A 23,799-nucleotide genomic window follows, 5' to 3' on the forward strand; every position below is an offset into this window, starting at 1 on the left:
AAGATGGGCAGTAGGCTGAGTGTATAAGGAAAGAGGCGATTCGCATAGATTCAAATCGCGGATATCCAAAAAGGCAAACAATCGCGCTTATTTCGTCTCATCGGGCTTGCTGGCGTCCTTCGTATCCTTATCCTTGGAGGAACCCACTTCATCGGACATGGCCTCGGCCGTGGCCTTCTTGATTTGGTCACTTTCTGAGAGAGTGGGTTGCTCCTTGGTCTTAATATCCTTCTCGTCATCGCTGTCACCAAGACTGAATGGGTCGTTCTCTGCAACGGGGGAAGGCTCGACGGTGGACAAGGGCTGCCATTTGCTAGGCTTGTTGCCCGTTGAGCTGTTGCGCTTGGCGGATGAGGGAGCATTATAAAGGGTATCAATCTCAGTGGGAGGTCCATCCTGGAAGGACACCTTGCGTCGGTCTGGCGAAGGAGAGGAGCTCTTGATGTTGGAGCGAGGACGGGGAGGCTGGCGCGGAGGAGCTGTGCAATGTTAGCGGAGTTCAATAAGCCCAGACTAAACCACTGCTTACCTTCGCCGTCTCTCAGCTCAAGAGCAGAGAAATCATCTCCGAGAACCTGGGGATCTGCGTCATAACGCTCACGGTCACCACTGCGACGGCCCATATCGCCGCTACGCCGGGGACGACTATAGGCAGCACTCTCCCCTTGGCTGGGCCCAGATTGTTGGTCCACTTCCTCTCCATCGATCCTCTTCTTCAGGTTTGTTACCCAAGAATTAACCTTTGACTGTGTGTCCAAGAAGCCCTTGCGGATATTCTCGCGGATCACGGGTAGATCATCTGCAAAGACCCGCAATTAGCATGTGCGCATCTCACAGTTACCACAGACCATACCATCGAAAAAGTTATATTCCCGGTCATCCGACTCTTCACTTCCTCTAGGTCGCTGGTACCTTGGATCGCTTTCCCAGCCGGGGGAGGCGCGCGACGCCCGTTCGCATTGTAATGCTCGGAGAGCTGACGTGCATACATTTCATCGGCATCCAACTGTCTCTGCGTAGTAGAGGTAGCCTGCTGGGACGGACGTGGCGGCTTTGGTGGGGGTGCCATTTCCTCTTGGGCCTTGGGGTCGGTCATGCCTACAAATCCAGGTCAGAATTGCTGTCCATTTGTAAACAGTAGATACCACGAACCTAGCAGCGCATTGAATGCTCGCTCGACATTCCAATTGCTCGCTACCAGAATTGCCTTGACGACTGAAGGCTCAACGCTCGGGAAAGCCTCCTTCAGTGTGATCTCCGACTGTTCTCTCGGGCTCAGGGGCCGGGGCGGCTTTGGCGGGGCTTCCTCGGCGGGAGCTGGCTGCGCAGCGGCAGGAGAGGAAGTGGTGACTCCGCTCTCTTGGGGTTCATCGTCAAAATCGAGCGGGCGGGCGGTAGTGGGCGACTCGGCTCTGAGGCTGGTAGGGGAGTTAAGCGCAGCCAAGGGCTTGCTGGGAGTGGACTGTATCTGGAAGTAAGCCTCATGCGACAGACAAATAGTAGATGGTGTATGCTTGGGACGTACATTCTTGTCTTCTTCCGACATCTTGAAGGAACTTCAGCAGATCAAGAGTGTAGATAAAGAAAAGAAAAGAAAAGAAAAGAGTTGCCTGGAGAATGTCGAGGCACATATCGGGGAAGCTCCAAGTGACGTGGGGTGCACGTGAGGGCGGTCAAGCTCCATACAGATCGTCCTACAGGAGATTCACAATCTTCTTGACAACTTCACAATGGCTCAATCATATTTTGATTTCTCTTAACATCACCGGCTTTAAGCAGAATATTGGCCTAGACTAATACTGTCTAGAATGACTTCAGAAGAGCTCTCGACCTCTTTCATTCCAGCCCTGTATAAGCCAGCTGCTCTATTGCCCATTGCACGGCATAAGAAGACCCTGCTTTACTTGGTTGAGAAATATCCTGTCACTATAGTTGTGGGTCAAACAGGTAGCGGCAAAACAACCCAGCTGCCGCAATATCTCGACCAGGCAGGATGGTGCGAGGACGGAAAAGCCATCGCTGTCACACAGGTAAGTCCTATCACAGGCTCTAGGAGAAGCTGCGACCAACTCATATGTTAGCCCAGGCGAGTTGCTGCCACGACGGTTGCAACCCGAGTAGCAGAGGAGATGCGGTGCAAAGTAGGTGAAGAGGTGGGCTACTCTATCAGATTTGAAGATCAAACATCTGCTGCAACAAGAATCAAATTCTTGACAGATGGTATGTTGCTCAGAGAAGCTTTGGTAGATCCTCTTCTCTCACGGTATTCTGTCATCATGGTTGATGAAGCACATGAAAGATCTCTAAGCACCGATGTTCTCCTCGGAATTCTGAAGAAGATCTGCAAAAAGCGAACTGAACTTCGCATTATCGTCAGTAGTGCAACCCTTCAGGCAGAAGACTTCCTGCGCTTTTTCGCCGGCGATGAATACAAGCCCGACGCAGAGCCGGCTGACTTGGGTGGAAGTGTTGGAAGGATCATCAGTCTGGAAGGACGGATGTATCCAGTCGATATGCTTTACCTTGAGACTCCTGCAGAAGACTATATTGAACGAGCAGTTAAGACGGTTTTTGATATTCATTCCCAGGAAGCAGAAGGAGATGTACTTCTCTTCTTGACGGGCCGGGAAGAGATCGACACTGCGATTCAGTTGATATCCGAGAGAGCGGCTACTCTCCATCCAAAAGCACATTCACTACTTCCCTTGCCTCTTTACGCTGGACTCACGACAGAACAACAAATGTACGTCTTCGAGCCCACACCAGAAAACACTCGAAAAATCATTGTCTCGACCAATATCGCAGAGGCATCAGTCACGATTGACGGAATCGTATATGTAATCGATTGCGGCTTTGCCAAACTCAGGGCCTACAACCCCAACACTGGCATTGAGACGTTGACAGCAGTACCAATATCAAAAGCGTCGGCTACACAGCGAGCTGGACGAGCTGGAAGAACTAAGCCGGGAAAATGCTTCCGCTTATATACGCAAGAAGCCTACGAGCTCCTACCTGAAGCAACGGTACCTGAAATTCAGCGGTCAAACCTAGCCCCAGTCATTATGCAGCTCAAAGCACTGGGCATTGACAACATTGTCCGATTTGACTTCCTGACTCCTCCACCGGCAGAACTCGTCATTCGAGCATTCGAGCTTCTCTCCTCCCTCGGTGCGGTTGATGACTATGCCAAACTTACGAAGCCGCTTGGAATGCGAATGGCGGAACTTGCGGTCGATCCAATGATGGCCAAGGTCCTCCTTGTCGCTCCGTCTTTCAACTGTCTAAGCGAGGTCCTCTCAATTGCGGCTATGGTCAGTCTTCAGGGAACGGTGTGGGTTCAACATGAGGGAGATAAGAGATCTGCTGAGAGCAGTCGCCGCAAGTTTGCCGTTGAGGAGGGCGATCATTTGACATACCTGAATGTATACCAGGCGTTCATCACCAAGGGAAAGAAGGATTCGAAATGGTGTCGTGACAATCTCTTAAACTACCGGGCTCTGCTGCGCGCAGTGAGCATCCGTGGTCAGCTGAAGCGATACCTGGAACGCTTTGGTATTCAAATTGATGAGACGCTGTCAGCTCGCAATGGCGCCCTTGATTTGAGCTCCCAACCTGAGCGGATTCGAAGATGTCTCACCACAGGTTATTTCGCTCATGCGGCCAAGATGCAGCCTGATGGCACCTTTAAGACTGTCAGTGGGGGACTGACTCTTCATGCACACCCTAGCTCATTGATGTTTGTGAGTATTCCAATTATTTGGCTTGAAACAGTCGTGTTTGTTTTACTGACTCTTTATAGAACCGCAAAGCGGACTGGGTTGTCTTCCATGAGATCATGCAAACGGGCGAAAAGACTTACATTCGCGATATTACGAAGATTGAGAAGAGTTACCTGCTGGAATATGCTCCCGACTATTACAGAGTCAGGTAATCTTTTTCGTCACTATGTGCCTGGAAATAGATTAGAGAGCCATTTGTATAAAATACCCAGGCGTTCAAGGAGATGCAATTGACATGTAACATTTGCAATACTATAAACCGAACTCTTTCTTCGTATGGAGGAGACTCAGTACAGTATATTATAATATGTGTTAACAGTCAACATTTATCAAGATGATTCGGATGGCTGACCCCAATTCTATAAACCCGTAACGTCACGGGAGCGGAGAGCTTGCCAAACAACCTTCCAACTTCAGACCATCGCGCATTTCTTTGTCAACACGCGCTGAACTGCTGCTTCGCATTATCAGTTTCACAATGTCGGGGCATCACCATGACCATGATGGCCATGGCCACTGCCACGGTGAAGACCATGATCACTCCAACGATATCACTCCAGCCATCCAATCCCTGCTGTATTCTCAGATTGATTTCGGCCAGATCACCACTCTCAATGGTATGCCGACCCTTCAGAAACAACCAAGTGAAGATGACCACTGACATTCAAACCGCGCGACAGAGTCCGTCCCTAAGGCCGGCGCAGCTATCGTGCAAAAGACCTGGGCCGAGCGACTGAACGACAAGCCCGAGCTCGAAAGCGACGCAGACGAACAACTGCTGATGAACATCCCGTAAGCCCAATCCAATCCGATCCATCACCAGCTTCATTCTTCTTTATCGTCCCTGGTGCTCGCGTCTCCCTCGCATCTCAAAAATTACAAACAAACCCCGCCATACCCCTCACCGTTATCGCAAACTTCAAAAAGCAAAAACTAACCCTTTCTCTTTCCCCAGATTCAACGGCCAAGTCAAAGTACACTCCCTCCTTCTATACACCGCACCGACAATCTCCGCCCCAAAGACCGTAAAGCTCTTCAAGAACCGCGACGATCTGGACTTCTCAACTGCCTCGGAGCTCTCTCCGACCCAAACCATCGAGGTCCCGCAGCCCGTTCCTGGTGCTGATGTCTTTGAATTGCCGTTGAATCGCGCACACTGGAACGCGACTACCTCTGTCACGCTCTTCTTTGAGGATAACTGGAGTGACGGCGAGGAGGATGTTACGAAGGTTGGTTATGTTGGGTTCAAGGGACAGTTCTTGAAGTTGACGCGTGAGCCGATTAACTTCCTTTATGAGGCTGCTGCTAATCCTCAGGATCATGTTTCGATCCCTGGGGTTAATGATGTTGGTGGACGTATTATGCCTGGTCAGTAGTACACTTCGTCAGGGAGATAGTTTTTATGGGCTCGATGCTCTATATTTTGAGGCTGGGTTGCCGGTCATTATGATTAACGAGAATACCATTCTGCTTTGTACACTTCTTCAAGTTCTATGTTAGATGGAACCGGGTATGGATGGCTGAGATGTTTGTCTAGACTATCGTTTATATGCCTGTTGAGCAGAATACACTCTATACACCATGTATTTGACAAGTATAAGGAGCAAACCAAGGCAACTCCATGAGCAAATGTCTACCAAAGGATGTAGACGACTAAAAGCAGAATAAAAAGTTCACCCAACGCCAAAAAAATGCTCTGGATCAATATAATGCAATGCGCAACATGCATGTAATCGGAACCCCAAAATATACTCCAAATCAAGCAGGCAAAGCCGTCCTCGTCTCAGCCTTCGCCTTGCTCCTCTCACGACTAGGCTCGGGCTCGAGTTCCGCTTCAACAGGAACAGGCACAGCAGTAGGCGGACTAGGCAAGACAACAGGTCCAGCAAGCTCCCGCTGCAAAGCTTCCAATTCATCCTCAACCTCGTCCTCATCCTGATTCGTCAAATGACCCGCCAGCATCTGACTCACCTCCTATACCAATCGTCAGCAATCCATACCCATACTCCAAATAACCACAAAACAACAAAGGGAACCATACCTCCTGATAAGCCCTCGCATCCTCCGTCTCTCCCATTAACCTCTCAACTCCCTCAATCCCACCCATCTCCTTATGAATCGTCTGCAACACTGCCGTCCCCTGCTGCAATCCATACATCACATCCTTCTGCACAAGCGCGAACTCCACATCGCCAGTTAATTGCTCCAACTGTGCGAGCTGTCCGTCTGTTTTGGCTAGGAGGGATTCTTGGTATTTCTTGCGCCGTAATGCGAGTAGCGCACGCCGCCGGTCATCGCGTGCTAGGCATTCTTTCGCGATTTCTGTTTCGCGGTCTGTTAGGACGGTTATCTTTCGTTGGTATTGGTGGAGTCTGTCGCGTTGGTTTTTCAGGTCGAGTATTGCCCTTTGGGTTGGCTGGTTAGTTTGGGGCTTTGGCTTTGTGTTGGTGTCGGTTGCTGCGTTGCTTGGTGGGGATGAGGGGTCTCGTGAGGAGATGTAGATAGCTGTATATGGGTGTATGGGTGGGCTTGGGGATAGATTGGGGGCGTGTGAGATGGGAGATGGATGTGGGCTCACCGATCCTGGGCAGAGATCTTTTGTGAACTACTCGAGTTCCCCATGATGTTGGGGGAGATAGAGAGAGAGAAGTAGCGAGGAATAGATAATAGATGATCCGGATGACGTGAGGATACCGGAGATGTAAAATACGGGTAATATTCCCGCTCTCTTTTTTTCTTCTTATCTACACACATCGACATGCCTGCAAGGAAGGGCAGGACCCTCAGTGCGGGCTTGGACCGCGAAGTAAGTATCTAGTTCAATTGCTACAGGTCTCTTTCTTACCAAACAGGTCTACCAAATTGTGCGCAAAATCATCGACGAACAACCCGAAACTGGGCGCATCCGCCTATCGGTGCCTGCGATCTTTGAAGTAATTAAAAAGTCGAACTCCAGTCTGAACCGCAAGCCCAAGAGGCAGATTGAAGATAGTCTCGACCGAGTGCTGGAAATTGTCAAGGCCGATCTTGGTGACGATGATGAGGACTCCATGGAGGGGGACTTTGAGGGTCTCGAAGAGCCTGCTGCTGCGGTATACATGGCACACTCGTCTTTTTATGGAGGGGATATGCATGCTAACTGCGACTGTCTAGGAACCCAACGGATTGAACCAAAGCATCGTCGGCTCATGGGCTACAGCCAAACCTAAAAAGACCGAATCAACCGCCAGTGCGCCAACACCTACAGCCACCAAGCGACGAACAGGCGGAGGCGAATCTGCCTCCAAGCGCCGTAAGGGTGAGCCTGCCGATCGATCTCCGCCTACACATGTTAGTCTTGCGGATCTGGGTGGTCTGGACGAAGTGGTTGGGGAATTGGGTGATTTGGTGATCTTGCCCATGACCCGGCCGCAGGTGTATCTATCCTCGAATGTGCAGCCTCCACGCGGGGTTTTGCTACATGGCCCGCCGGGCTGTGGTAAGACGCTGATTGCGAATGCCTTTGCGGCCGAGCTGGGTGTGCCGTTCATCTCGATTTCTGCACCCTCCGTTGTGTCAGGTATGTCGGGTGAATCTGAGAAAGCTCTGCGCGAGTACTTCGAGGAGGCAAAGCGACTTGCCCCGTGTCTGATTTTCATCGATGAGATCGATGCTATTACTCCGAAGCGGGAGAGCGCACAGAGAGAAATGGAGAAGAGAATTGTCGCTCAGCTCCTGACCTGCATGGATGAGATTGCTCTTGAAAAAACAGACGGAAAGCCCGTCATTGTTCTCGCAGCGACCAACCGCCCAGACAGTCTCGACGCGGCTCTCCGTCGTGGCGGTCGTTTCGACAAGGAAATTAACATGACTGTTCCCTCAGAACCAGTCAGAGAGCAAATCCTCCGCGCTCTCACACAAAATGCGCCTGGCAGATGACATCGACCTGAAGACCCTAGCCAAGCGAACCCCCGGCTTCGTCGGCGCCGATTTAAACGACCTAGTCTCAACCGCCGGCTCAGCAGCTATCAAACGCTACCTCGAAATCCTCAAGTCGAACAGCGGCGAAGAAATGGAAATGGAAATCGAAGGCGAAGACGAACTAAGCCCTAAAGTCCGCGAACTCCGCCGGCTAATCTCCCACGCAAAGGAATCCCCCATGGGCGAAGAAACAGAGATCGTCCTCGTCTCAAACGCCGACTTCTTCGCCGCACTCCCTAAAATCCAACCCTCCTCCAAGCGCGAGGGCTTCGCCACCATCCCCGACACAACCTGGTCCGACATCGGTGCGTTGGGCGGCATCCGCGACGAGCTGGTCACGGCCATCGTCGAACCAATCAAGAACCCAGATATCTATGCCAATGTCGGTATCACCGCGCCGACAGGCGTCCTCCTCTGGGGCCCACCCGGTTGTGGTAAAACCCTACTCGCAAAGGCCGTCGCCAACGAGTCCCGCGCCAATTTCATTAGCGTCAAGGGTCCCGAGCTGCTTAACAAGTTCGTTGGTGAATCTGAGCGTGCGGTCCGCCAGGTCTTTGTTCGTGCTCGCTCTTCCGTGCCGTGTGTTATCTTCTTCGATGAGTTGGATGCCCTCGTGCCCCGTCGCGACGATACCCTCTCTGAGGCTTCAGCTCGTGTCGTTAATACCCTCCTTACCGAGTTGGATGGGCTGGGTAGTAGTCGCCAGGGTATCTATGTCATTGCCGCTACTAACCGGCCTGATATTATTGACCCGGCTATGCTGCGTCCTGGTCGTCTGGAGACACTTCTGTTTGTTAACCTTCCGTCGCCGCTAGAGCGTGTGGAGATTTTGCAGACGCTGGTGCGGAATCTGGCTATCGAGTTTAGTGAGGATCTTCGCAGACTTGCGGAGGACTGTGAGGGTTTCAGTGGTGCCGATTTGGGCAGTTTGTTGCGCAGGGCTGGTTACTCTGCTATTAAGCGCAGAGATTCTATTAAGTTTGAGGACTTTGTTGCGGCAAAGTCTTTCATTCGGCCTAGTGTTACTGATTTGAAGAAGTATGAGAAGTTGAGGAGGGATTGGAGTGGTGGTGGTGTTTGAGTTCTGCTCTGATTGTGCATACTTTTGCTTGGTATATACATGTAAAGATCTAGATCTAGAGGTTCTTTTTGGCTTTTGGTAGGGACAGATACCTGGATATTTGTAATTGATCGAACTGGATCATTCTCGTTTCATGCTTTGGGTTACTACTTGACCACGATATAATGAAGATCCAGCTACAAGTAGAGCAACATATATATGGGTGGAGGTTCAAAACGACTTTTATAAGTGACTATACAAAAGGAAATTATGCACAAAAGTAAAGAAAACGCCCAAAAAAATGTCAGATATCATGCATCCACATCCCAACATTACATCCACAAGCGGCACGTTCCGTCGGCACCGGCACTGACACACCATGCCTCGCGAGGATGCCAGTCGATATCCAGGACACCCAGCTCTCCAGTGATCTTGTGGCCCTTGAGAACCTTGAGAGGAACAATGGTAGCATTGCTGAGCATATCGCCAGTAACGCTGCCGTGGAAGATCTGCAAGGATCCATCGTCGGAAGCATCGGCGAACAGCGGGTAGCGACCACTGGGGTGGAACTTGACAGCGCGAATAGCCTTGCGGTGGTAGCGGAGGGTCTTGTAAGGGCGCTGGGAAAGATCCAGATCGTGCCAGAGGAGACGACGGTCGTAGGAACCGACGATGATGTTGTCGCCGCCTGAGGCGCTGGATGAGGTTGGATGGATGTCGAAGGACGAAATCCAGCGGGCACCGGGCTGGAGAATTTTGACGAGCAACTGGCGCGACAGGTCGTAGGCGCGGATAGAGCGCTGGTTGGCCACGAAGAGGATCGGTTTCGAGGGGTGGAAGTGTGCAGTCTGGGGGGGACCACCTCCCTTCAGGCGGCGGCGGAAGGGGAATTGCGTCAGATGCTTGGAGACGGTGTGGATGGAGATTGCTACGGAAGCCGGGGTCGAGGCGCCGGAGCATACTGTGACGAAGTAGTCGCCGCGACGGTGCCATGAGATCGACTTGGGGACGTATTTGAGAGGGATGACCACGCAGACACCGGCGTCCAGGAGGGTGGACGAAGGACGGATCCATTGAGGGGGAGTGTTCTTCTTGCCTTCCTCTGAGGCACTAGGGGCGGGTTTGGATGCGGCGAAACCCCATCCTGCGTCGAGGATCTCCAGACTAGCCTTCTCGATCTCGGGGTCGACAATTGGGGGCACAGCGAGGAAGATGTCATCTCCCGAGGCGGCAGCGAGAATGACAGCATCCTTGCCCGGCCGCCAGCGGACCACGTTGATGGCATCCTCATCGCTCAGCTTGGCGCTCCACAGCTGGCGACCTGTGAGAAGTTCCCAAACACGGACGGTACCGTCATCGCCACCAGTTGCCAGCCAGATTCCTGTAGGATCCACGGCAACAGAGCGCACACGACCTTTGTGACCGCGGAAGACTGTTGCGCAGGCAGTGGGGAATGGCTTGAGCTCTTCGGGGCTGGGCAACTTGGGCAGGAGACTCTCGGGGTCGATGTTCAGCTTGCTACGGCGTACACGCGGAGCAAGGTACAGATCCAAGCAACGCTCGAACTTCTCCTGAACAAAGCTCTCGTATCCGGGAACCCGGCGCAGGGAGCCAAAGTCATTGGGAAGGAAATCCTTCTCACGGTCCTCAGGATCCATCTGCTCCCATTCCTTGCGCTCCTTGCTATCGGGCAGATACTCGGCAGGCGGGTGATAACTCTCTTCGTAACCAGGTGGTGGCAACTTGGGTGCTGGAATATGCATGACATGATCCGGTCGCTCGGCTTCGTCGGCCCACAGATCGTAGTTGATGAGCTCCTCCTCCTTCTCGTCCTTCTCCTCGGGGGCCTTGTAAGGAAGAATACGGCCCTCACGGATGGCCTTGACAAGCTTCATCACACGCTTCTGCTCGTGCTTCGAGGGCACGAAGCGGCGCTTGGGTTCGGGGGCTGCGCTCAAGGGCATGATTTCCTGTTGGCTACTGAACCATTCCACGAGTGGTTCGTATGGGTCGTAGCCATCGGAGGGAACCTCGTTCATTTGCACCTTGCGCAACAGCTCCAGTTCCTCTTGGCTGAGCTCCAGGGGCTTTCCGGTCGCAGGATCGGTGAGACCAGTCCAGCCTTTGGGGATCTCAATGCTGTCCAGAAGCGCATCCAGGGCCTCGCCCTTGGCAGGACGCATAATCTTCTTTCCATTGATGTCGTAACCAATGTGAGGATACTCGTCGTAGAACTTCAGCGGGATGTTGCCAATGGTGTTGGCGTTCTCATCAGCCTCGGAGTATTCGGAGTTGTCATCCGGGTGGATTTCGTCGTAGAGGTAGCGGTCATTTCCATTGGCGTCCTTCACAATGCGGACGTTAGGTTCACCAGGAGCGGGCTTCCTGTCCTCCTCAGTGTCGGAGGGGATCTCATCACTGTCCAATTCCTCTTCTCCATCTTCCGAGTCGCTGAATTCGTCGACAACTTCAAAATCCGAGTCGCTTTCGTCTTCGCTCTCCGAAAGGTCGTTGGCGGTGTCCGAAAAAGCTCCGTCCAGGTTTTCCTTGCTCAGCTCATCGCCAGAAAAAACACCAGCTTCCTCTTCCACGTCACGAGTGACAGCCTTGCGCTTCTTTGAAGCAGCCTTGGGGTTCATTTTGCTGTTCAGCAGATGTTGGTCTGTTGCCGTCGATCCATAGTTTTTTTTTTAAGACAAATTTCGCGGCACTCACCGCCCACATGACTGCCCGTCTTATCGGCATCTATGACTTTAGCGTCAATCTTCCACTTAGTTTCTCGAGACTCAACCTAAAGCGTCCAATGATGTCGCTCATGGCTGAATCTTGCAGAGGGGCGCCTGTACCTGTCAACCAGGCGTCCAGTGAACAAAAAAGACATGCGGCGTGCGACGAGTGCCGTAGGTTGTCCTACAAAATACCCTTGCCTGGCCTTGACTGATCCGTCTGCTTGGACAGGGAAACGCAAGCTCAAATGCTCTGGTGAATTATCAGGGTGCTCTCGATGCCTCAAACAATCGCTATCCTGCAACTATTCCTCCCAGAAACAAATGGGTCGCCCACCAAAGAAGAGAGCGCGAACAGACGATGAGGGGCTTGAACCTTCGCCGCCTGGCGAGATATGGCCAAGTCCAGAGGACTCACAACAATCTTCAGTCGGGCCGACTCCTGATACAGGCGCCTTTCCAGACTCTGATCACCTTTGTCCTCTATTCTTCTGGACCCCTGGTGGGAATTTGCAGCAGTCACAACCCGCCGCAGATCTATTAGCAGGCGACGAGGAGCACAACCACGGCTGGCCACCAGATGGTCTAAAACCTGCAAATCTGCCCGTCTTTCCATCCTCAAGCCCTTGGCCGGACTTCTCCACCGTCTCCGAAGCTACAGCCATGCCATTCCCCGTACCAAACCTTCAGAGCATGGACTCTCTACCGCTCTCTCCTCCAACATCTATTTCATCTGACGGTACTTTGGCTGGCTGTACATGTCTGTCCTACCTTTACCTATGCCTCAGTCACATATCATCCCTCGCCTCCTTCCCTGTCAACTCCCACACCCTATGCTCGCTATATATCGCCGCGCGAACAGCACAAGACGTGATCCGCTGCCAAGAATGTCCAAAAGTATTTGCCACAGGCATGCAAAACACCATGTTTGTGGGGACGTTGTTAACAGTCGTTGCGGACTCGTGGCTGCGAGTCTCGCAGGCTGAGCCCGTCGAGCTGGGAAAGCAATCCGCAACACCAGAATACGTGGCTCAGGTACAACAAAGCCCCGATCCAACACAAGCCTGGAAGAGCTGGCTCCACCAGATTGTTCGCCGTGCCATTATTGGCGGTCCTTTGGATCCAGGTGCTGTGGTTGGTTGTTCCGATCAGCTTGATCTGCTGTCACTCATCAAAGAGGTCGAGCACCGTCAACGCCTCCGGCATCAACCGCAACAATCGCCTTGTTCTTCCAGTGCGATCCATAACTCGCCACCAGAGCATGATTATCAAGAGAAAGAGCATCTCTGTCTACGTGTGGTTGGTAGCGCCAGGCATGTGATTGCAAAATTCAACTTTGAGCCTGGTGATTACCCAGAAGGCGTTGACCCAGTCACGTTCAGGGATAAGATGGGCGAATAAGCTGGATAATGTTATTGTATGGTGTATGCTTAGGCCTGGCTGTTTAATTACTTATGCGCATACCACATTACTACTGCCGAGGCAGTCAAAGATACATTTTGTTATCTACCATCGGACATCTCTCACAGGGTTAAATCTACAATCTACAGCTGGTATGGGGTTCGGATTCCATGAGATCATTGACCATTTCATTAATTTTTGTTACAAGCATAAGTCTGAGTGAGATAACTCCATTGTCACTCAATGCCAGTCCACGTACGCCAGATGTGAATATGAAGCAAGAAATGTAAAACCAATGGACAAAATGTGAGATCACTCGTCGTCCTCGTCATCAACAACATAACGATTCTTCTTCCGGGCCGCCGGGGGTGTCTCAGATCGCCCTTGAGGTTCAGGTGCGGGCTTGCTTCGGGCAGCCTTTGCGGGAGCAACCTCATCATCAGCTTCCCCCTCAGCATCCATATCCTCATCCTCGAGCTCCTCTTCTTCATCTTCAATGGCTTCTTCTTCAACGTCTTCATCGCTGCCAACCAAGAATCCATCGTCTTCATCGTATTCGTCTTCACGGTTACGAGCGCCACGGGAGTAGTCCTCTTCGTCATCGCTGTAGATCTCTCCACGGCGGTTTTGACGACGGGGCTTGGCACGAGGGCGAGTCGTAAGCAGACCACCGTCTTCAAGAGCACCAACACTTAGGCCGGTACCGTGGGAACGAGGAGCACCAGCGCGACGACCGCGGTCAGCCTCGCGGTCAGCAAGTTGTTGACGACGACGCTCGGCCTTGATAGCTTCTTTCTCCATTAGCTCGGCCCGTCTCTGAGCCAGTTCAGGGTCCTCCTTGGTATCAACGATAGGTGCTGAGCCATCCGCGGTCTGCTTGCTACCACGAGCAGCAGCAGCCAATGATTCTTGCAGTCGCTGAACGGCGTCGTCCGTCTCCAGGGTTGTTGGGAGGATAGTAAGACCATGTGTGACGTGCGAGGTCAGTCGGAACACTTGCGCTGCTTCCAATCCAGCTGCGAGATAAACGTGGGAGTCCAGCTTTGTGTCATAGTTTCCAGCCTTGTTGAGAGGTGCAAGGGGTTTGGATGCGATGCGGTATTGCTCGAGAGGGGCGGAGGCGAGTTGGAGGGTCACGGAGCCGTCTTCCCATCGGATCATGCGGGCATTTGACTGCAGAAGAGAATCGTTCTCTGGGTCTTTGCGCCAGCACAGGGATGTAGCGGCTTGCGAATAAGGTGGTGGGACATAGGTGGCAGGGTTGAATTCTTCGGCTTCCACTGAGAGGAAATCAGGGACGCGCATTGAGTAAACCTGCGGTAGGTTGTTAGATCAATATTTAACAAGCTTGAGATAAAAGCCTCCCCTACCTCTCCATCATTGGTTGCTGGCACTGGAGCCCGCGCAAGGTCTAGGTCCTGAACGTTGAAGATCTGCTCCTCGTCGGCTGCCTCGTCCATTCGGTCTTCGCGTCGGTCATAGCGGCCCTCATCGTCACCCGAATCAAGTTGCTCATCGTCTAGGTTGCGATGGTCATTGCTAGAAGTCTGTCAGTATTCAGCGCATTCTGTATTTGTCTGATATGCATACTTGATATCATCTAGTCCACCTTCCCCGTCCGAGCCGAAGAGATCAGCATCATCATCTTCATCCATGGCGTTACCACCGGCACCAGAGTCATTGGCATTGCTGTGCGCGGGACTTTCTGAGCCATTGCCAGCGCGGCCGGGGCGACGCACGCCCTCCTCGTCGGAAGACATGATGTGTTGTGTTGGAACTTTGCAGAAGTTTGAGGGTTTGACTGTATAAAAATGAGAGAGAAGATGAAGCAAGCAGGGTATAAGTGTCAATAATCAATGGACAGAGGGAGATATCCCAGCGTATTAAGCATTGTAGCTCTCATTATTCACGAGTCAACTCCGAGTACGGATTAAGAGAATTCCCGTTCCGGTCCTAATCTGGCCTAGCTCTGTTACGTCAGCTGCGATAAAGATATTCCGGTTCCGCTCTGAAACGGGGTTAGACTCCTATTGGCCCAGACCAAAAGGGGATCTCAACGTGTGGACATCTCACCGTCTCGTCTCTCGTTCCCGTTGTTTTTATTGTACTCAATCATTGCAAATCAATCTCACAATGGCGACTTTCTTCCAGAGCGTGTAAGTATTGCGCGCCTTCGTTGGCCGTTGTTATCGGCCGTTGACCGTCTCTTTCACCTTTAACCCCCCTCATACTGCACGAAGCAGACCCGGCGCCACAAACACAAACAGTATCCTGGTCCCCAAAGTCTAATGGCTACGACATCCTGCTTTATTTTATCTGCATTTGCGCACTCTTATTTGATCTTCCCAACCTCGTCTCGTTTTAATCACAGCTACCCCTCGCCACAACCGCTAACTTTATCTTGAATATAGTCGCCAAGGCTTTGGCCGGGGAGGAAACAACAAGAACAATAACCCCCCGAAAAGCCCAGCACAGCCTCCTGCTTCCCAGGGCCATCAAAGCAACATGTCGAATTCTCCTTCACTGTCGAACAGCCTGTCGATCGATAACCTTGCCAACGATCCCGAAGGGCCCAAGTACTTCTTCCAGGAGAAGTATGCCCCACTGAACGTGAGGGGCAACTTCTTGACCCTGTGTGCCTGTCCTAAGAATGTGGAGCTCGGCGAGTGGCTGGCTCACCAGAGTAAGCTACGTGGAAGCTCGAATCGAGAGTGGGGATGCTGATGTAGATCTACAGTTGTTGAACAATATCGTCTACTCCACGGCATGCTCCAGGTTATCCAGGAGGTGAACAGCGTCAATGGTCATCCCATTTGCAATGAAACCACTTGTCCGACGATGTCTGCTGGGCGGTATGTGTATACGGCGGGGTAGATTACGAAATGGGCTAACAATTCCGAAGGCTCACCTACACCTGGCTGGTTGACGGCCGCGCTGCCAAAATCTCGGCCCCTAAGTTCATCAACCGTGTCGAGAAGTGGATCGTAAGCAAGATCCATGACCCCGTTATGTTCCCCACCGAGAAGGTGTCTGGTACTCCCGAAACATCTGCCGTCAAAGAGGCCAATGGCACGCCGACAACTCCATCAGATCCTGCCAACCCAGTCTCAGATGACTGGATTGGCAAGACTAGCGGCTTCCCGCAAACCTTCTACAAGGACTGCCAGGGAATCATGAAGCAGATGTTCCGCTGCTACGCTCATCTCTACCATGCTCACTGGCTGAACCCCTTCTGGCACATTAATAAGCACGATGTCCTCAACATGTGCTTTGTTCACTTTGTGACCGTCTCCAAGTACTATCAGCTCGTCTCCGATAAGGAGATGGAGCCCATGCAGCCTCTGATTGACCTGTTCATCAAGCAGCAGCGGGTTCCCCCAGAGGCGCTTAACGGCGGCCACTGGGCTCAGGCTCAGCAGGCCTCTACTTGAGCTCCGCGGGTCTGGAGCGCATTTTTTTATTGACGACTATGACATGTCCTCTAACCTGGCGTTGGGCCGCGCTGTCTCACTACGTGTTCTCCTTCTTCCGCCATTCGGGGAAACGGATGGATTTGCGATGATACAACAGAGAGTCAGGGCTTTGATTGAGCATTTAGCATGCGCTTTGAATATTTACCTTGATCTTGCATATCTTATCTTCAGCATCAGCTGGTCATGGTTGCACGTTTTATTAACTACTCATTGCAATACAATTTCATCGGGATAATTGATATTTCATGGCATAAAATTGGGCGTGTCCTTATTCATGTAGTCGGACTCGTCTTTGATTCGAGCGTGTTGACGCTATCGGCTTGGCTGAGCAGGCTTTAGACTGGGTGTCCAGTTGTTTGGTTGTTTCTGAGCCTCAATAATCTCGGCTTGGGCAGTGAAGGTATAGTATGGTCGATGTGAAACTTAGCCACTTGACGGTAGCCGATCTTCGACCCACAAGCGAATGCAGTAAAGCGCCTGTAAAGGGCAGTTGCCAAGAGCCGGTGGTACTGTAGATAATGCTCTGAGGAAGCGAGCAATGCGAGCAATCTCATAGAAGCCAGCACTGCAATGATCCACTCGTTTCTTCATAGGTAGACTCCATCTTCCCCACCTTCGCCCTGGCTCTGGCTCTCAGTTGCATCCTGAGTCGCACCGGTACTTCCATTGCCATTGCCAGTGCCATTCGTCACCGGCGCAATGGGATCATTCTTCAGCTGATCAAGCTCAATCCACGGCAGTCCACGGTTCTCAACCTCAGTCTTCAGCAACGCGATCCGTTCATTCATGGAGACTGCCACATCCTCATTCTCTTTGATATAAGTCTCCAGCTCTTTCTTTTCTTCCTCTGAGTCGCAGCTTTCTAACAAGAATGCGCGCAGCTCGGCGTTGGAGCGGTGCAGGTGAGTGATGGAGTTGGTAAGCTCGGATACTTTGCTGTAGAGTAAGGCAAGTGGGAGCTCTTTGATTGCTTCCGCAAAGGCTCCGGGCGTTATTGGGAGGGATTCGGTGGACATTTTGGGTATGTTTGAGGTGTGGAGGGGAGAAGATGAGGTTGATTTGGTTATCATCACGTGTTGGCTTTATAGTGTCGCGGAGTACGGAGTAAACGAAGTAGAGGATGTTTACTTATGTGTACAATGATTGAAAATCCTAGATACAGCACGAGATCTACATAAAACTACACCATATATCATGTATTCTACTACTTCTATTTAAGTTAAATGCTGTTGCTACGCAGCTTGGACAGTCAGTTCGCTACTATGGCTGAGATCTCGGAACAACTCCCCAGCTGTGGGCCCATCGAAAAACATCTCGCAACCACCAACATACACCTGGCTCATTCCGAGATATCGCTCTCAAGTCTCAGGATATGAGCAATGCGGTCTGGGTCGCATGGCGGGTTCCATGCATGGGGCTCCGCGCCTCTGTGCTGCCCCCGGTGACATTCCGCCCTGCCTGTCGCGATCTCCGCATTACCCCATGGCGCATGTTCAGCACCTCGCAGCGCCCATTAGGGGTGCTGAACCCCCTGCCCCGACTAAACACATCCCTCTCCCGACCAGCATCTCCTCCGTTCTGCTCTCAACAACTCGCTCCGTCTGTTCCCCGCCGATTCAAAAGGACCGTCGGCCCCAATCCTAAATCAGATCCGTCGGAGGTCCATCCCCGCAAGAAGCCTTTCACCGATGCCGAAGTCAAAGCCATATTTGGACGCTCCAGTCTCTCCCCGAAACTGGCTAACCGCGTCCTTGCCGTCTTGCATGCCCACCGTCTAGCCGGTACACTCGACGCAGACTTGCCAGTTGACATCAACCGCACCGTCGCCCAACACCAGATTGATACTGCTCTGGACTGGCTTCGACGTGAATACCCGGTTGACGAGGATGCCGCTATCATGGTCCGCATTGAGCGCGAAGAGCGTGAGGAGGAAGAGAAGCTCATCCGCCGCGCTGAAAAGCTAGGCCTGTACAAGCCCCAGAGTGGTTCTTATGATGCTGAGCTCGGCGAGGAAGGCTCTCCTTACGGAAGGAGTGTCCTCAAAGAAGGCCGTGAGCAGAATGAGAAGCGTTTGCTGGCGGAGCAGGAACGTAAGCGTCAGGAATGGCTTGATGGAGAAAAGGAAGAGCAGGAGCGGTTGAAGCGTCAATTTGGCGAGAATACTTCCCTGCAGCAGTATCAAGAGGCTGCTCTCACTGAAGGTATGTAGCTTTGTTTCTGATTGGTTACAATGGTTACAATTAGTATTAACGGTTTTATAGCTCGCCCTCGTGCCGATCCTGCCCTAAGGCCATATCTCGCTTGGGTTCAGAAGCATCACATTGCTGGTACCCATGAGACACCCGAAACGGTGAACATTACTGCGGTAAGGATTGCCTATTTTCTTCGAGGGTTTCATCGTTAATCACGCTGGTAGGCTCAACGTCTACTCGCTCCACTTCTATTCACTATCGTGACTCTTGGACTTTGCTATGCCTTTACTCAATACTATAAGTTCCCGGCACGAAAGGACCGTTTCATGCCAGATATCCCTCCCGCTGTGGCGACTGTGGGAGCCATTGTTGGAGCTAATCTGGCTGTTACTCTTCTTTGGAAATACGTCCCTCCATCGTGGAGATTGCTTAACCGTTACTTCGTGATCGTTCCGTACTACCCTAGTTCACTTGGTATGATTGGGAGTGTTTTTAGTCACCAGACCTGGAGACATCTCGGAACGAACATGATGGTCCTGGCACTTATGGGTACTCGAGGTAAGCAGAGTGGGCTTCCCTCAACATGAGAAAAGGGAATACTAACCATTTACTGTGCCGTAGTCCACGACGAAATTGGCCGCGGGAATTTCTTGGCTATCTACTTCGCCTCCGGTGCGGTGGGATCCATCTTCTCGTTGACACGCAGTGTTTTACTCGGCCGTCTGGGTATGACCTCCCTCGGAGCCAGTGCCGCAACTAGCGGTATCGTCGCCGCATGGTGCATGTCCCATTTCGAGTATGTCCTCTACTGCCTTTTATGTTCATTGCAAGGACATGACTAACCCTGCCTAGTGACAAAATCACAATGTGGATTCTTCCCCACGAGCTACGAGAGAAAATCTGGACTCACGGTTGGGTTTTCCTCGCTTGTTTGGTTGGCACTGAGGTTTTCAGCTTGCTGGCTCCTGCGCGCTTCTTCCGTGTGTTCCCTCTTTCTCGACTGGCCAAGATGGACCACGCTGCTCATCTGGGCGGATATGTTGCTGGTGCAGGATGTGGATATTCTCTAATGAAGAAGAAGGAGCGTGAAAGGAAGGCCAGAGAGTCCAAGTGGTTCTAATCTATAAATGTTGATCTGGTTTTCCAGATCTTCCGGTCAACACTTACGAACGTGGCTATTCTATACTTTGTATTATACTGTTGTTACTACGGCTGAATCTAACCTTTATACTACTCATTTACTTGTGCTGTGTGTTTTTGTACCCTGTTTCCATTCAAATAAATTCAATGCGCCGAACCGTCTATGAAAAATGTCAATCTGAAAATGTCAATCTGATCTTTGGGCCTTTATTTCCTATTCGACACCCTCTTCATTCTAGCGACCCTCCATCTCTACATCCTTCAGTTCAGCGGCCCTATCCTGGCAATCACCATTGAGATCATCTAATTCCGCATACTGAATTCCACACTCATTCAGGAGCGTATCGATGTCGTTGTCATCTAAATCGCCATCATAAACAGCTTTAGTCATTGCCTCCCATCTATCAATACATTGCGGGATGCGCTCAGCCTCGTTGAAGCGGGCTGCGATAGGAGCAAGGGTTTCAGCGGGTTGGCGGTGTCTGTCGGCTACCTGCATACTGTTAAAAAGGTCAGTCAAGTCTTGCAATACTTCGCCAGCCTTTGGATGGATCTCTTGTACCTCCGGGTAAGCTACGCCTCCATCGGCACGAAGAAGGTCCCATAGTTTCGACCACCGCGACCAAAATTCCGTACGACACGCTTCGTATTCCTTGTCATCTGAGTGAGGACCTTGAAGTCTTTCAGCCATCTCCTCAACCCAAATCGAAGCCTCCATTATCTCTTTGTTCTCTTTGTGATGGGGCTTACCGTATTCAGAAACCAAGAATCCACTATAAGAAAGAAGTTTTGCCACTTTTGTGTCTCTGTCACTTACCTTCATAGTGAGTAAAAGGTTAGTAAGGTCAGCAATGTCAGTAGCAGGAGCCGGGGGAGGTACATCACCAAAGCAGATCGGGTATTTACGTACCTTAGTCGCGTCCTCGCTTGGGAGAACTACCTGTGTAGGGATAATCATCGAGTCTTCCATATCAAACCCAGGATGACTATGCCAGAGGGCCTCTCGGTCAACCCGCATCTTGCGAGATCCAATCTGGATAGAGAAGAATTCTGCGAGATACTCTGCCTCTTCGTAGATGCTCTTTCTGTCCTGTCCTTCTCTGATAGGGACTGGCATGCAGAGCCATCCGCCAGTGGTGTGGTGCAGGGGCTCATTGGCGATGAAGCAATCACCATCTGAGATGCAATCGGTCACATATTCGAGGAGCTCTCTGTCGTTTCTGTGTCTGATATCGGGGTTATCCATGCGTCCTGGGGTAGACACTGCTACCCACCAGACGCCATTGGTGGGCTCCGGGTAGTGTTCGCCATCCTGACCGTTGTTAACATGGATGAACATGCTCTTTGCCGCCATGCTGGCTGGTTTTGATGAAGTCACAGATTAACTAACGATGCTTATATGTTATTTGTGAGTTGTCTTGAGGCGAATGATGAGTTGTTGTTGTGATATTGTGATGTTATGATGAGATGGTGGTGAACGGAGTGGGCAAAATGAATGCTTTTATATTCCAATCAAGACATCTGCTCTGCTCATTTGGGTACTCTTACCTTTGTGCTTGGGTTAACCCAAAGGGCTTTCTCCTAAAATAAAGGGCTTTCTCCTAGAACAATGGCTTTCTCCGAGTTTTTGACTGGCCTTGAGCCTTGAAAGCCTTTACTCGAACAATTTATTATGGATGAAACGCAGCCTTGTCGGATATAGACATGTTTATGGTTTATAACACTGGCTCTGCAGATTTATTCGAGGATTTAGCGTTTCGCTGCTCGTATCTTAACATCCTGAAAGAGTCTGCGTGTCAATGTCCCCTTGTTGGCACGCACAAAAATAACAAGAATACAACCGCTTTTTGGCTTTCAATATTCATCCGCCTTCAAGACCACAAACTCATTGTGACTTGAGCTTCGAATCACCAAGGAACATTCCAGTAAAGAGTTTGTGGCAGATACCCTTTGTTTTCATTGTCTGGTCCTCGACTCGAACCTCAAAGGTAATTACCTACGAGTTCTCGAATCTGGAAAACCTTGAAATAGAATGTCTTTGTGTTTATTGTTTCAATGCCATGAAGATACCATGGCTCCTAGTCTGGGGTTTGTTCGTCTAGATTATAAATTTACCTATGATCCCATACTATGATGAGATACAATCACATTATTCATTTCACACGCTTCATTCACACAGTGAGTTACCCATTTACTACTCTGTTCTACCGTTTTGCGAGACTTATTAGACATCCTACAGTGGCGACTATCTTAGTTCTCATCGTACGTACCGGACAGCTCTCTGTGCTCTACTACCTCCTACATAGTCTTTTCCTCCTATACCAAGGGGATATAACCACTGTCTTCTCTGATCCCGTTTTCAGACCACATAGTATCTTTGTCCTTAGCGGGCTACTATACGACTTTTACAAACTTGTCAGAGACGTTATCGCCGTGATATATCAAAAGCACGTATCCATTGTGTCAGAATCCGCAACGATGATGAGCCGCAAGTCCTTCCACACTGTCACTATGACCAAGCCCCGCCGCATTACTTTCTCGGAGTCCTCTAACCCTAAGCCTTCCAGTGCTAAGTATACGGAAGGAAAGTTGACCTATGCAGAGCGCCTCAATATTTATATGAACCACCCTTGGGGACTGGTTGACTACCATATCTACCTCACACATATTGAAAGTCGTAGAGATGAGATCAACCGCTCGAAGGAGTGCCATCTCCTTGAGACGGGTGGATTTACCCAGGTAACCCTCACCGAAGAGCTAACCTCCGAGAAGATTCCCACAGGCACAAACCCAACAATAGTATTTGTGAGTCTCCCCGTCCCTAAGGTAGGCAACAGGTTCGACAACACCAAGCTGGTGCTAGGCTTCGATCTGGCAACCTTCAATCTGCAAGGTTATCTCGTCGAGTCTGAGACTCCACTCGATGATTACAAGGACCTCCATAAGGCATGGAACAAGGGTCGGCTAATGATCGATATGCACGCGCACAAACTCCTGGGTATTGTAGACCACACCATGAAGAATGAGATTGAGATCCTTGAGACCGGCATGCTGCGCCACTATGGCGAGAATAAGCTTGAGCTTCATGCTGGGTTTGATATGGTCATTGCTATTCAGTTTCTGCAGTTCTTGGATGACCATGCCGATCTTCTTTTCGAGGATGGCGAGTGGTTCCGTGAGAAGTATACACCTTTTCAGGATGATATGCGCGAGGTTATTGCTGCTAGCTCGCGTAGCTCGTGGTTTGCTGCTAATGATGGGTTAGCTGTTGGGCAGTATCGCCAGAAGGAGATTAAGAGGGTCATTGTTTCTGGTTTGTTCTATGGACAGACTGTCGACAGCTTGGAGCAACCTGTTTCCAACAAACAGGCTCTGAAGGCCATCAAGGCTGTTCCGTATGATACTGAACGGGTTTCTAAGCTGAGTGCTCGTGCCAAAGTTATCGATATGGGAGCTTGGCTTGCTTGAACCTGCTATTTATGTCAGTGAGTTTTATTATTTCTTTATCAGTGTTTCATAAATCCAATGTTTTTCAGAAATATAATCGTTTGATATTGTAGTTATTTGTAGGCCGTTATATTTGTAAAGGTACATTTGGTTAGGTCAAGTTGCAGTTCTCATGTATGAGGATCGAAGGAGAGGAAACTGCCCGAGTGGAGACATTTTCCATACACTGAGCCTCTCTGGGCAAATTCTGCAACGATTATAGCTTGATGGAAAAAACGCTATATTGAAGACAAACATTCCTTTTGGGTTAGAAACCGCAGTGAATCAACAAGAGCCAAAGAATATGGTCGATTTGAAATCTCATGACCAACCTGTAAGGTGGCTTGTCGAAGAAATAAATCAAAATCCAGATATTGTTGTCGTCCAATTTGACTGGGCCCAGGTATCTCCATATGGTTCAACCCCTAAATAGCGGCTCAACTAGATGTATGTTTTGTTCTCCTTTTCCGAGTCTTCTGACCCTTAGCCTAGTACTGTGGATGTGCCATAGTAATGATTCAGACCTGTCTTGTTTGCGACTTAAAAAAAAAAAAAAAAATATTTCGAGCCTCTTGACTATTT

General features: G+C 50.7%; 13 protein-coding genes across 13 annotated transcripts; 7 read left to right on the plus strand and 6 right to left on the minus strand.

Moving 5' to 3' along the window:
* Positions 1 to 87: 87 nt before the first annotated feature.
* On the minus strand, positions 88 to 1,546 carry N7446_011597 (uncharacterized protein; the record flags this gene model as incomplete). Its single annotated transcript, XM_058520339.1, has 6 exons — positions 88 to 479; positions 530 to 799; positions 854 to 897; positions 990 to 1,098; positions 1,153 to 1,462; positions 1,526 to 1,546. 6 exons carry the CDS (start codon positions 1,544 to 1,546, stop codon positions 88 to 90), a joined length of 1,146 nt encoding a protein of 381 aa, XP_058367863.1.
* Positions 1,547 to 1,808: 262 nt separating this feature from the next.
* N7446_011598 (putative ATP dependent RNA helicase) lies at positions 1,809 to 3,931 on the plus strand (the record flags this gene model as incomplete). Its single annotated transcript, XM_058520340.1, has 3 exons — positions 1,809 to 2,030; positions 2,082 to 3,740; positions 3,800 to 3,931. The coding sequence occupies 3 exons, from the start codon at positions 1,809 to 1,811 to the stop codon at positions 3,929 to 3,931; spliced, it is 2,013 nt and encodes a 670-aa protein (XP_058367864.1).
* Positions 3,932 to 4,257: 326 nt separating this feature from the next.
* Positions 4,258 to 5,155, plus strand: N7446_011599 (PITH domain-containing protein; the record flags this gene model as incomplete). Its single annotated transcript, XM_058520341.1, has 3 exons — positions 4,258 to 4,396; positions 4,460 to 4,571; positions 4,735 to 5,155. 3 exons carry the CDS (start codon positions 4,258 to 4,260, stop codon positions 5,153 to 5,155), a joined length of 672 nt encoding a protein of 223 aa, XP_058367865.1.
* A 382-nt stretch (positions 5,156 to 5,537) lies between these two features.
* N7446_011600 (ESCRT-III subunit protein VPS20) lies at positions 5,538 to 6,401 on the minus strand (the record flags this gene model as incomplete). Its single annotated transcript, XM_058520342.1, has 3 exons — positions 5,538 to 5,753; positions 5,821 to 6,307; positions 6,358 to 6,401. 3 exons carry the CDS (start codon positions 6,399 to 6,401, stop codon positions 5,538 to 5,540), a joined length of 747 nt encoding a protein of 248 aa, XP_058367866.1.
* A 136-nt stretch (positions 6,402 to 6,537) lies between these two features.
* Positions 6,538 to 8,820, plus strand: N7446_011601 (putative AAA family ATPase/60S ribosome export protein Rix7; the record flags this gene model as incomplete). The annotated part of the gene is given in 4 exon segments (XM_058520343.1): positions 6,538 to 6,585; positions 6,632 to 6,871; positions 6,933 to 7,631; positions 7,648 to 8,820. The coding sequence occupies 4 exon segments, from the start codon at positions 6,538 to 6,540 to the stop codon at positions 8,818 to 8,820; spliced, it is 2,160 nt and encodes a 719-aa protein (XP_058367867.1).
* Positions 8,821 to 9,131: 311 nt separating this feature from the next.
* Positions 9,132 to 11,438, minus strand: erb1 (ribosome biogenesis protein ERB1; the record flags this gene model as incomplete). The annotated part of the gene is made up of 1 exon (XM_058520344.1): positions 9,132 to 11,438. The coding sequence occupies one exon, from the start codon at positions 11,436 to 11,438 to the stop codon at positions 9,132 to 9,134; it is 2,307 nt and encodes a 768-aa protein (XP_058367868.1).
* Positions 11,439 to 11,521: 83 nt separating this feature from the next.
* On the plus strand, positions 11,522 to 12,926 carry N7446_011603 (Zn(II)2Cys6 transcription factor rglT; the record flags this gene model as incomplete). Its single annotated transcript, XM_058520345.1, has 2 exons — positions 11,522 to 11,699; positions 11,758 to 12,926. The coding sequence occupies 2 exons, from the start codon at positions 11,522 to 11,524 to the stop codon at positions 12,924 to 12,926; spliced, it is 1,347 nt and encodes a 448-aa protein (XP_058367869.1).
* A 312-nt stretch (positions 12,927 to 13,238) lies between these two features.
* N7446_011604 (Paf1-complex subunit LEO1) lies at positions 13,239 to 14,686 on the minus strand (the record flags this gene model as incomplete). Its single annotated transcript, XM_058520346.1, has 3 exons — positions 13,239 to 14,240; positions 14,297 to 14,465; positions 14,517 to 14,686. The coding sequence occupies 3 exons, from the start codon at positions 14,684 to 14,686 to the stop codon at positions 13,239 to 13,241; spliced, it is 1,341 nt and encodes a 446-aa protein (XP_058367870.1).
* A 373-nt stretch (positions 14,687 to 15,059) lies between these two features.
* N7446_011605 (Mob1/phocein family protein) lies at positions 15,060 to 16,357 on the plus strand (the record flags this gene model as incomplete). Its single annotated transcript, XM_058520347.1, has 4 exons — positions 15,060 to 15,082; positions 15,338 to 15,609; positions 15,664 to 15,778; positions 15,829 to 16,357. The coding sequence occupies 4 exons, from the start codon at positions 15,060 to 15,062 to the stop codon at positions 16,355 to 16,357; spliced, it is 939 nt and encodes a 312-aa protein (XP_058367871.1).
* A 629-nt stretch (positions 16,358 to 16,986) lies between these two features.
* N7446_011606 (uncharacterized protein) lies at positions 16,987 to 17,415 on the minus strand (the record flags this gene model as incomplete). Its single annotated transcript, XM_058520348.1, has 1 exon — positions 16,987 to 17,415. One exon carries the CDS (start codon positions 17,413 to 17,415, stop codon positions 16,987 to 16,989), a length of 429 nt encoding a protein of 142 aa, XP_058367872.1.
* Positions 17,416 to 17,466: 51 nt separating this feature from the next.
* N7446_011607 (rhomboid protease PCP1) lies at positions 17,467 to 19,861 on the plus strand. The gene is made up of 5 exons (XM_058520349.1): positions 17,467 to 18,600; positions 18,661 to 18,764; positions 18,816 to 19,149; positions 19,213 to 19,387; positions 19,444 to 19,861. Exons 1-5 carry the CDS (start codon positions 17,772 to 17,774, stop codon positions 19,709 to 19,711), a joined length of 1,710 nt encoding a protein of 569 aa, XP_058367873.1. The 5' UTR covers positions 17,467 to 17,771; the 3' UTR covers positions 19,712 to 19,861.
* A 105-nt stretch (positions 19,862 to 19,966) lies between these two features.
* Positions 19,967 to 21,085, minus strand: N7446_011608 (uncharacterized protein; the record flags this gene model as incomplete). The annotated part of the gene is made up of 1 exon (XM_058520350.1): positions 19,967 to 21,085. One exon carries the CDS (start codon positions 21,083 to 21,085, stop codon positions 19,967 to 19,969), a length of 1,119 nt encoding a protein of 372 aa, XP_058367874.1.
* A 1,124-nt stretch (positions 21,086 to 22,209) lies between these two features.
* On the plus strand, positions 22,210 to 23,199 carry N7446_011609 (uncharacterized protein; the record flags this gene model as incomplete). The annotated part of the gene is made up of 1 exon (XM_058520351.1): positions 22,210 to 23,199. The coding sequence occupies one exon, from the start codon at positions 22,210 to 22,212 to the stop codon at positions 23,197 to 23,199; it is 990 nt and encodes a 329-aa protein (XP_058367875.1).
* Between the last annotated feature and the right edge of the window lie 600 nt (positions 23,200 to 23,799).

Source organism: Penicillium canescens (assembly GCF_028828765.1).
Source record: "Penicillium canescens strain IBT 15451 chromosome Unknown utg000008l_segment0_segment0, whole genome shotgun sequence".
NCBI classification, from domain to species: Eukaryota; Fungi; Ascomycota; class Eurotiomycetes; order Eurotiales; family Aspergillaceae; genus Penicillium; species Penicillium canescens.